The 12,612-nt window shown below is 31.9% G+C and overlaps 1 protein-coding gene across 1 annotated transcript in view; it reads right to left on the reverse strand.

Moving 5' to 3' along the window:
- The window catches only part of LOC132728510 (E3 ubiquitin-protein ligase MYCBP2-like), a 119,961-nt gene that overhangs the window by 39,487 nt on the left and 67,862 nt on the right, over positions 1 to 12,612 (reverse strand). The window contains exons 48-55 of the mRNA XM_060714151.1: positions 10,057 to 10,201; positions 8,270 to 8,458; positions 7,751 to 7,922; positions 7,405 to 7,490; positions 3,400 to 3,516; positions 1,923 to 2,148; positions 1,447 to 1,574; positions 932 to 1,241 (exon numbers count right to left, since the gene is read on the reverse strand). Coding sequence (XP_060570134.1) covers positions 932 to 1,241; positions 1,447 to 1,574; positions 1,923 to 2,148; positions 3,400 to 3,516; positions 7,405 to 7,490; positions 7,751 to 7,922; positions 8,270 to 8,458; positions 10,057 to 10,201 — 1,373 coding nt within the window. The remainder of the gene's footprint in view (positions 1 to 931; positions 1,242 to 1,446; positions 1,575 to 1,922; positions 2,149 to 3,399; positions 3,517 to 7,404; positions 7,491 to 7,750; positions 7,923 to 8,269; positions 8,459 to 10,056; positions 10,202 to 12,612) is intronic.

The following is a 12,612-nucleotide window of genomic DNA, read 5'->3' on the forward strand; positions in this document are numbered from 1 at the left end:
TATTGTTCTTATGCACTGCACATCTACGCATTGAGATCTATTCACCTACAAAGTTTCATGTTGATATCTCTTATAGTTTTAGAGTTATGCCCCGGACAAGATTTTTCTATAAGGGGAGATAATTCAAAAACTGGGCAAAATAGAGTTATGGTTCTTTGACACTGCACTTCCCCTCGATGCCCTCTACCACTGTATGAAGTTTCAACAAATTATCTCCAAGGGTTTTCAAGTTATGTTCCGGACAAAGTTCAAAGTATTAAAATAAACAAAGGGCAATAACTCCAAAACTAGGATAAAAAGAGTTATTGTTCTTATGCACTGCACATCTACCCATTGAGATCTATTCACCTACAAAGTTTCATGTTGATATCTCTTATAGTTTTTGAGTTATGCCCCGGACAAGATTTTTCTATAAGGGGAGATAATTAAAAAACCGGGCAAAATAGAGTTATGGTTCGTTGACACTGCACTCCCCCTCGATGCCCTCTACCACTGTATGAAGTTTCAACAAATTATCTCCAAGGGTTTTCAAGTTATGCTCCGGACAAGACAACAGACGGACAGACGGACGGACGGACAGACGGACAAGGCGCCGACTATATGCTCCCCCGAAATTTTTCGGGGAGCATAATAAATTATACAAAGCTTTAAATCTAAATGATATAACAGAATAATATAAACAGATACTAATTCAATATGCAGGCTGAAATGTTGGTTAAAAGACAAGGTATATTTTGTGACTCGCACAGTAATTAATTCTATAACTCATGTGTAACATAAATATGAATATTACAGTCCAGCTCCAAGTCCTCAAGGTGTATAAATTATAGAAATGATGGTACATATATGTAAAGCTTTGCATTATAACAGTACATTTAAGTGATAATGGTCAATAAACATATCGTGAAACAATAAAAAGCTACTATCTTACCAAAGGCAAATGGACTTGTCCTCCTGTTTCCAAACACTGTGCCCTGATCCTGACCAAACATTGGATACCTCTGTCCTGGGCTCTGACCAAAGTCAAACCCGCCTTGCTGCACCTGGGGTGGTAATGTGTTGAATGCGAACGGGTCTTTGGCTGATGACTGCTGAGTGAGGCCCAGTTGTGATTCATGCAGAAGATATGCTGTGTTGTCTTTGGATTTAGCAAGGGCCCAAGCCTCGCCATCTTTGTTCTGACAATACTGTTCTATGCTGTCAGGGTCTAACTTTACCCAGGTACCCTCTACATTCACAACCTATTGTAATAATAGTCATTAAATCACATTTCATTGAATTGGATTATAAAGCAAATTTGAACAAAATCTATTCATTACATTTATAAACATAATTGTGTTTGTTAGTATAACCGATAGAATTTCTTATGACAGTTAAACTGGAAAAAACTACCCTGAACAATAATAGTAAATCTTTTTAACAAGTGTCCTAAAATTAAAAACTTACCTCTTCAATAACGCTGACTTGGTTACCCATGGTAACACGCCCTACAGGTGTAGCTTTCAGGTTAGGACGGTTTCTAATATTATGTCCAAATGATCCACATTTGATAACTTCATATACACCAGGCCCTCCTGTAAACATTATAAATATCAGTAAGTCATTACCAAAACTATCTACAAAAGTAACCCAATTTTTAATGGTGTGTGCCACTCTGTGCTTCCTTTAAGGAATCAGCATGCGATGGGGTACTCCCACTGAAAATCCATTAATTCTAGCCGGATAGCCTCTTCCTTTGAAAATATGAAAATTCTCTTGCAAGATTTAAACCAACAGCAATAAGGGGAAAGTAATTTTATGCAAGCTATCTTAAGCATACATCCACAGATGCACAAAGTAATGAGATAAGCCAAAATATTATAAACATAATTTTCAAGAAAGATAAAAAAATATAAATAAATAAATAAAATTTCAGTACTGACCTTGAACAGGTTGTGTTGTTGGTTTCTGACCATATATTTGGAACTTTTTCACAGTTTCTGTGAGTATTTCATCAATAATTGACTTGGGTTCTTCAAGGGGTGCAAGTAGTGTTTTTCCTAGGTGTTGATTATACTGTAACACCCAGGCATCAGAAAAGCCATTGTTACACCATTCTTTAATACTGTCAGCACATAGTCTCAGCCATACTCCATCATCATTGTGTACCTTCATAAATAATTTGTTTATCATTGTTTTATGTAGTTTTCATTCATTTTACATAATATATAAAAATACAACTTCTTCTCTTGAATTCCACCATGATAGACCTTTCAAGTGTTTACAGTTTTATGTAAATTGGCTAACTTGTTATCCAATTGCTACACTGAGATAATACAAAGTCACTGGTTGACCTGGTTTGCACAAAAGAACACATGGTTATGTTTGTGATACTGTTTGTAAGCAGTTGACCTAGCAATGAATGAAAAAGGTGTGGCTAAATGTTCATCTACGAAAAACCAGAAAGGTTCATTCACCTTACTCCAAATGTTAATATCTCTAGTGTATGATTATACAATACATGTGTGTGAACTATTGTAAAAAGGAACATCTACATCATATATAATATCATGAAAGACATTAATTTACTAAATAACGTAAAGTAAACTGCTTGTTTATATAAAGTCTGTTTCTTTTTCAGTTACTAAAGGGCTTTAAAGCATAATTAAAAGTTCACTACGTATCGAGGCAAATTTAATTTCAAACCAAATATCCAAAAAAATGAAATCTGAAATAATTTTATTCCAATTACCGATGGATGTTTATTTACATACAGACATGATATACATATAAATTCTCAAAACAACTTTTCAGCTTTTATATGCTAATTTTGGTTTCCCTGGGTAAATTATTTCAAGCACTGTTACCTACTATGGTACATCTTTAAAACCAGGTTTTTATTTGGCTTTGATTTAAGTCACACTAAAACTGTTCGGGTCATATAAAGATATTTCTACTTCACTGACTGGGGAGCAGACCCAAACGGTTTCTATGTGCATTATATTAGGCATAAGCTGGCATCAGGGTAAAACCATCTACCTCCTGAAGCTTCCTCAAATGAAAGAATTCCATATTCCTGGTTGGATTCAAACCCATAATGTAGTGAGAAGCACATGTTACAGTGTCAGCATCCCTTACTACTATGCCACAGAACCACCTGTATGGCTTCCTCACATGAAAGTATCCAAATAAATGTACTTTATCTTGGTTTGATCATATCTTTGAGTTTAAACCTTAATGTTGTACAAGGTACCCTAAATGCTTCTCAGCATAGGCAATATTCAACATTTAAAGATTGTGATATAAATCATATCATATATTTCACTGATGATTATCATCTAGCATACTCACTTCATCCATAAATGAGATAACTCCCTCTGGTTTAACTATACCAATCTGCTCATTATCTAACATACTTACTTCATCCATAAATGAGATAACTCCCTCTGGTTTAACTATACCAATCTGTTCACTCTGTAATGATGGATTAGTTCTCACTCTCAGTCCAGCACTGTTCTTACCCACAAACTTTCTCATCTATAAACAACAATTATATCATACATTATACAGAATATACTATACTGTAGTAAAAGTCCTAAATTTTGAGAGAAAAAAAAAGACAGGTCAAATTGTTTTATTGTGAAGAGTGTTTTTTTTTTTATTTATCTAACAAAAAACTCACAGTCATTTCACCTTATTTATATTGTTAGTTAAATATACATGACACAAGGTTTTTGTTTATACAGAATTATTTTAGTTCGATTGCGTATGAAGCTATGAGCTTATAGACACACTTTTTGATCCATTTCTGGAACCAAAAACCAGTACTGTGCAATGAGTGTAAAGTTTCTTGCTCAAGGAAACAGCAACTTGCCCTGGAAGGGGTTTGAACCCATGTGGCTAACGACTATTAGATTACTAGTTCCACCCGTTAAGCATGCTGCCGCATAAGGTTTTGTCCCTCCTTTACTTTGCAATTGTAGCTAGAGTGAATCCACATGTTTACTTTTAATTAATTGTTATAATCCTTTTTGTTTTCTCACTAACATAACTGCAAAGAGGTTGTCCCTCACCAATTTACTTTCAATGTAATAATAAATATTAAGTTCTTGTCACCTTTACTTTAGTATTACAGCTTAGTTCATCTCTACTAATTCATAAATTGTTAAAATGCCTTTAGATCTTGGTCCCTTATTTTTTGATAATACATATAGAAGCCTAGAGTATGCAGGCCTTTCTTAAATATGTTACAATAGTTTTAAAGTCTTGTTGTATAAGTTTATTGATAAGGGCATGTCCCATTTGCAATACTTTCTTTGTGAAAAGGTCATTTTCTACCATTTTTAATAGTTTAAAGCCTTACACTCCTTCTTTACTTTGTAATAAAAACCAATTCTTAATTAATTGCTAAAGTAACTTAGATATAAACTAAGTTATCTTATTTTTTTTTTAATTAAATAATTGTTAAAGTAACTTAGATATTAACTAAGTTATCTTATTTTTTTTATTAATTAATTGTTAAAGTAACTTAGATATTAACTAAGTTTTCTTATTATCTTTAATTAATTAAATGTTAAAGTAACTTAGATATAAACTAAGTTATCTTATTATTTTGAATTAATTAATTGTTAATGTAACTTAGATATAAACTAAGTTATTTTTTTTTAAATTTATTAATTGTTAAAGTAACTTAGATATTAACTAAGTTTTCTTATTTTTTTGAATTAATTAATTGTTAAAGTAACTTAGATATTAACTAAGTTTTCTTATTTTTTTTTAATTAATTAATTGTTAAAGTAACTTAGACATTAACTAAGTTATCTTATTATTGTTAATTAATTAATTGTTAAAGAAACTTAGATATTAATTAACAATAATCTTTTTTTTTAAATTAATTAATTGTTAAAGTAACTAAGTTATTTTTTTAATTAATTAATTGTTAAAGAAACTTAAATATTAACTAAGTTATCTTATTCTTTTTCTTTTCATTATTCTCTCACACCTATGTTTAAGAGTGTAATTTAAAGAATTAAGAATGTTTTCAATTAAAAAAAAAAAAAAAAAAAAAAAAAAAAAAAAAATTAAAAGTGCTGAATGGCGTAGGTGGAGAACATGGAGTTTAACCACAAATTAATCACAAGTTTGGTTGATATAACGAAGTATCCAGCCTACCTAGCCAGCACACTTTATACTATCAATTTTTCAAATATAAACCTTCTACTTATTTCTTGTGTATTACGATAGTACACAAATACACATTATCTGATGACATAGTACACTGATTTATACAGTAGACGATATTTTTAAACCCTTCCATTCAAACATACAAGTTAAAGCTAAGTATCGGTACAATACTATCAACATTATAGTGGATATCAATACTTGACATCTATATATACAAAACCGTATATACGGTCCAACGTAGATTTGAATATAGGGTTAATTTTAAAGTGTATAAATCTATATATCTGCTGTTTATAGTTAACAATTTTTTTATTGTATTTTAGACAAAGAATAATTCCAAAATATCCTTATGAAAGTAATATGTTTGAGGAGTGAATTGTGCATGTATGAATAGTAAAAACTACTAAAATAGCAGTATAATATTTTGTTCTGTAACATTTTATTCCATTGTATTTAAAGCGAAAGATGAAACAAAATATGTTTTTTATTCACTTCAAATAAAAAAGTGTTTGTTTCTAACAAGCTTTGAGAATGTTGCTTTATCTGTTTTAAATATAACTTTAATTTCAAGAAAAAAATGTGCTGAATTGCGTAGATGGAGCACATGGGGCTAACCCAAAGTTACTCAATGATTCAAATTAATCGAAGTATCCAGTCTACTTAGCCAGCACAATGTAGGTAGATAATTTTACCAATATAAACCTTCAACCGATATCTTGTGTTATACGTTCTATTCAAGTACACATGATTAGCTTACATTGTACACAAGGTTTAACCAGCAGACGTCAATATTTTAACAATCTATTTAAAGTACTTATGTAAATATCAATATCACCTGGATTTAATGAACAATGGTGATAAGTTTCAATAATTCAAATTGTTTATGCATGTATTTAAACTTTAAGTGTCATTGAGTAAAAATACAAAAAAAATATGCTAGGTTTGTATGCATCACCAAACATGATTTATATCAGTAACTCTTCTTTATAAATTAATTTATCACTTTGTTTATTATATTTCTATTATCTAAAATCATAAAACATATTCCTGTTTTGTTACAATTATAGAAGTTTATTTAAGTTTATTCTTTCAGTTCACTCTTGTTTTATTTATACCAACAGTGTCTTAAATCAAGCATAGGGTTATAACATGTGCAGCTTCATGTTTATAACCATCGTCCATGGTGTTACATTAATAATGAGATTTTTTACCAAATGAAATATTACAGATTTTTATAGCATTAAACCCACTGAACAATACATAACATTTATTTATAATGAAAGCTTTTTAGGCTGATATGGCATTTTAGAAGAGACAATGATTATTTTCCTACTTCTAGTTATCAATAAAAATGTTTCAAAAATTATCATTCAGGATAATACATACAAATACAAACAGTTTATTTTACATAAAGCATAAAGCAATGCTTAAAACAAATATAATACATATAATGTTTGGAGATCAAACATGGATTTTACAGCAGACAATAATGATAATAATAAGGAATATTATATTCAATATTTCTTTTCTTTATGCATGACATTGTATAACCTACAAAATTCCTGGTGTTAACCTACTATATACAAAAAAGATCCCAACTTCATTTGTTCTACCAATTTCCTTAACATATAGTAAAATGATTAAAGATATGAAAAGTACAACACTTGTATTACAGACAAGTAGCAACCCAATTATTGCACTCTGCAAATTGTCTCATAATGGTGATCACTTGTGCCAAGTTATTTAAAAAAAATTCCAGCAGTTTTAAAGTTATGGAGCAGACACAAATTTAGGCTTTATAACCCTTGATATTTAGTTGTGAGCTTGACCTTTGGGGTATCAACCCAATTATTGCACTCTGTAAATTGTTTCATAATGGTGATCACTTGTGCCACGTTATTTAAAAAAATTTCCAGCAGTTTTAAAGTTATGGAGCAGACACGAAATGTAGGCTTTATTACACTTGATACTTAAGTGTGAGCTTGACCTTGGGGGTGGCAACCCAATTATTTTGCACTGCATATCAATGGTGATCACTTGTGCCTAGTCACAGACACTAGGGTTGTGGAGCTCAAAATGTATTTAAATTACAAATAAAATGTATATTTGTCACTCCCAGCACATGTACTAATCATATATATAAAAAAACTTAATATAAGCTGTTTCGAAAAAATTTAATACTTTAACATCTAATTATAGAGATTTCAAGATCATGCACAAAAAACGTCAACTTTTACATACCTGTTTTCTCTGTTGTCTCTTCAATGACTGAGTGGGTGGGGTAACACCTTGTGGTGGTTCCTTCACCTCAACCTTGTACGTCTCACCTGTTGACATAGAAATGGAAAAAAAAAATAACACAATATTGCAAGAAAAAAAGGGTCATGTACAATTTTTTTGATATTTTCTAATATTCTAAAAAGAAAACTATCATTAAATACTATAAAGAAAATGCATGTACAATTCTGCATGAAAAAATTAAAATGTACAAATATTCATAAAACATAAATAAAAATTCACGCTGTATCAATACAATAAACATGTTTGGTTTATTTCAAACAAACAGAAGTACAAATAATGAACAGACCTGTTTCAAATCCATCAATAGTGACAAATATGTTATAGAATCCTATACTGCTAGGTGTCCAGTTAGCATGATAGGTACCATCTTCAGCTGACCTCACCAACATGTTCTCACTGGGCCGGGGAACAGCTGGGGCCGCCCAACGCAGCTCTTCAAATGAATAGTTCTCATATGCCTAGAATATTTAAAGTTACAAAAAAAAAAGTCTAGTGTAATACTTTATTTAATTAGTCTCTCCCCTAACATTTATCATCAATCTTTATTCTAAACCTCCTTTGAAGATTAACATGAGTATATTAATACTAAAAATGCACAATGAGCTAAAAAAAACACAGAAAATATAAAGAAATCTCCAATCTCATAGAAGCCTTAAAACTGAAAACAGGTTGTTTCATAATTACACTACAGGAAATTTTATAGATTTTCGTCAAAATTCTCCTATATTTCTGCATCGCTTACTTAACCACTTACATCTATAGTACTGTACAAAGGTAAGTTAACTATGAATGATCAGTAACTTACTTTCATCATACATATAGCATGGAAGGCATCCTTCTTGTCTTTGACAGTAACTTCATACGGTGTATCTAGACAAGGTGGTGGATGACCTCCAAATGTTGTTGTTCCCTCGTCTGGCCGGCTAAGTCGTCGCATACGTTTATACTCATCTCCTGAAGGATCTAGGTCAATGGGTACAGCTCTAACCTCAACCTGGCAAATATAAATACATCTGTAAAAGCAATTATATTTTCCTATCTACCAATAGCATGTTGTTTACTTATGCTTCAAAATAATACTTGAGTAATAAATAAGATATAGTTACGTTAAAGCAGCTTGCCTCCATATTCATGCTAATTTTCATGAATTTTTTTTTCCAATGTATAAAAAAGAAAAATATTGTAAAGTGAAAAAGACATTTATTTACACAAAGCAAAAGGCACTTCCAATCCATGTAAAATAACCAAATAAAGGTCAAAATATACAATAAGAGCCCTTACTGCAGAAGTCATGCAGTAGAAATAATGGGGATAAATACTGTAAAGCCAGTCATTCATTGCATATAGCATGTAAATCATTTTTTGAATTGTAAATATTTTTACTTTTCTAAAAATCATTGTACATTTTTCTCAAAGTTGATTTTCTTGAAATGTTTTGGCTCCTCTTGAGGCATGCAGCTTTAAGGTAGTACACCCCTAATGCACTGTCTCCACTTTGAAGAGTATTCAAATAGGCTAAAATCACTGTAAAGTGTATTGAAACTGAGGGGGCGTGGGTTCAAACCCCAGAAGGGGCAATTTTTTTTTCTTTCTTTTTTTTCTTTTTAACATTTTTTGTTAATCTCTCAGACCCCCGATGGAAGAAAAAAGTGTTTTATTTTAATTATATAATTATTGTAGGTATTTATTTACTAAATAATGCCAAATTTAATAGCAAATATGATACCAGATATTTTCAAAGTTTAATAAAATAAAAACTAAACGGTAAAAGTATTTTATATTTTGCAAGACCAACCAATATACATTAAAGAAAATTTAGGCAAACTTTGAAAATAGCCCCTCATTTTGGAAAATTTTAGAGATATTTTAAATAAGGCTTTTTACATAGGGAAATGGTCAAATTGGTGTTAAAAGTAGGTGGGGTAGGGTTACATTTTTATACATATTAAAAACATTTCGTTTAAAAACAATCATTTTGCTTGTTTAATTTGTTACCTAAATGTCATTATTTATTTCTTAACAATGAGCAAAAGGAAAACATTTTTCATAATGATGATATTATAGATTATTTAGAGTTTCCTCATTTCTGAAAAAGTCCCTTCTAATGGCAAAGTTTTAGTTCATAAAAATGTCTATAACTCATAAACCACACGGTAAATTTTGTTTAAATTTTGCATACAGGTGGCATTTAAGGCATATAACTGTCCTATGTTGTCAAATTTACAATTCCTTATAGTGCCCATTAGGGGTGTACTACCTTAAGGTAAATCATATTTGAATAAACCATGATAATATGTAGCTTTTGTGAGCAGAAGCTCTTTCAAGAAAAGACAAGTAAGTCTGAAGTATGCAATTCATAACAGTTAAAGCGGTCTGGTGTTGGGTAGACTGAAACAAGGGAGTTGTTTAATACAGGGGGTTTGCGTAGGCAGTCTTGATTGTATCATTTTGAAATCATGAAATTTTTTGGATGAAGACTACCAGTTTATCTTTTCAAGACTTGTTACCTTGATGTCACTCTTTTATAAAGTATTAATACTTGCACATAAAAATTACAATCAACAAAAAGCAGAATGAATTATAAATACTAACCTTGAGATTTGGAGCATATACTTGTTGGTTGTATTGATCTTTTGTTAAGACTGTGATGATATTGGGCCAGCTACATTTTAAATCCTCCTCATTATACTGTATAGAACACTGCTTTGGGTCCACATATGAATCTGGTTGCAACCATCTAAAATTCAAGATACCATATTTATTATCAATGAAGCAGGTTACATATAAGATCAAATTTTCCTTTCAACCTCTGACTGTGTCACAGACTAAATTATTTTTGCTGTGCTGTCTTTATTTGTTTTGTTTACTTGAGGGGCACTTGTGTTAATCCCATAGAGGGCAGGGTAATTTTTTGATGCATCAGCACCTTACTGTTACAAACAACAAGAACTGTCGGAGGACAGTAACGCTCGACTATTCGAAAATTTGTCACAAGGGTGTTTCATTGAGTATAATAATGCTTACCTATATGAATATATAAAATTGTCCGAAAAGGTACAAACCCTTCAAGTTTCAATACATTCCCTTCAGTAGTAATGGAGATACAAGCTTACACACAAAAACTTAGCCAAGAATTTATGAATCGAAAAAGGGGCAAAATTATGCGAAAAAGTAAATCCAAGTTATGGGACTTGTGCCAATCATCTTAGATAATCACAGACAACAAGAGTGTGAAGTTTCAATCAATTCCCTTCAGTAGTTATGGAGATACCAGCTTACACGCAAAAACTTAACCAAGAATTTCTAAGTCGAAAAAGGGGCATAATAATGTAAAAAAGCAAATCAGAGTTAAGGGACTTGTGCCAATCATCTTAGATAATCACAGACAATAAGTGTGTGAAGTTTCAATCCATTCCCTTCATTAGTTATGGAGATACAAGCTTACACGCAAAAACTTAACCAAGAATTTCTAAGTCGAAAAAGGGGCATTATTATGTAAACAAGAGCTGTCAGAAGGACAGCGCGCTCGACTTTTTTAGTGCTTGCCTATAAAACAAAACTTTGACAGTTAAGGGCACACAAGACTTTAACTAGGAATTTCTAAGTACAAATCAAGAAACATTTTCACAGAGTTATCTTCTCTTGCTTACAGATAGGTCTCATGATGGCACATAAGAACTCCAACTTCCAAAGTAATATCTCAAATGGTTAAGTCAACAAGTGGACAAGAATGAAAATCTTAACTGAGTTTCTAAGTCAAAAAGGGCCATAATCAGACTTCCCGAAATACGTCGGTCCGACGGACATGTCCGATAAATTTTGATCAGGTCCGACGAGTTTTTACTCCGGATCGGTCCGACTGTCCGGCTTTTATCCAAGCCGCATGTATACAAAATGGCGTCGCTAAAGGTGACAAACCTTGGAAAAATTAAAAATCTACGTCAGAGGAACAGGCAGAACAGCAGTAAAAGGATAAAAAGAATAGATCTGAGACAAAATTTAATGAAAAATAGAAGCAAGACAGTGAATCGTTGGTGTATGATAGGGAGGAGATGAAAATGCGCTGTAATGAATGTGCCGATTTTTACGGCGAAAAAATTAAAAACAAAATGTGTCTTAGAAATACAAACACAAGTTATTCTTTGATTTTGATCAATTTTATTTGGTCCGACAGATTTCGTTTCGGTCCGACATATTTTCATGGTTTGTCAGACCAAATGTCTGACAGTTTTTTTCAACTTTCGGGAAGTCTGCATAATTCAAATAAAATCCTTAACAGAATTACCTTCTCCTGCCCATGTTTTGGGACCATGATGGTAAACAAGTATTCCAACTTTCAAATTAATATCTCAAACAGTTCAGTCAAAAAGTGGACTGGTACTAAAAACTTAACCAAGATTCTAAGTCGATAAAAGGCCTTAATTTTTAAAACAAATCCTTGACAGAGTTACCTTCTCTTGCGTACAGATGGGGGTAATGATGTGAAATAGCATTAAAAGTTTCAAAGCAATATCTCAAAGGGTTAAGGCAATAAGTGGATTTTACCCATATTCAATGTATTTTCTAAGTCAAAAAGGGGCATAATTCTGTCAAAAACCTTGACAGAGTTATGTCCTCTTGTCTGTTGATGAAGGTCGTGATGGTAAACAAGTATGGTCAGTTTCAAAGCAATACCTCCAATGGTTTTGAAATAAAGTGAGGTGGTACAAAAAACTTAACCAAGCTCAATACACTTTCTAAGTCAAAAAAGGGCCATAATTCTGTCAAAAACCTTGACAGAGGTATGTACTCTTGTCTGTAGATGGAGGTTATGATGGTGAACAAGTATGGTAAGTTTCAAAGCCATACTTGTAATACTTCTGAAATAAAGTGGGGTGGTACGAAAAACTTAACCAAGGTGTGACGCCAACGCTAACGCTAACGCCGACGCCGACGCCGGGGCGAGTAGGATAGCTCCCCTTTTCATAGAAAAGTCGAGCTAAAAAGCAAATCAGAGTTATGGGACTTGTGCCAATCATCTTAGATAATCACAGAGAACAAGTGTGTGAAGTTTCAATCAATTCCCTTCAGTAGTTATGGAGATACCAGCTTACACGCAAAAACTTAACCAAGAATTTCTAAGCCGAAAAAGGGGCATAATAATGTAAA

The sequence above is a fragment of the Ruditapes philippinarum genome, unplaced genomic scaffold, assembly GCF_026571515.1.
Source record: "Ruditapes philippinarum isolate M1 unplaced genomic scaffold, ASM2657151v2 ctg527_1_1_1_1, whole genome shotgun sequence".
Taxonomy (NCBI): domain Eukaryota; kingdom Metazoa; phylum Mollusca; class Bivalvia; order Venerida; family Veneridae; genus Ruditapes; species Ruditapes philippinarum.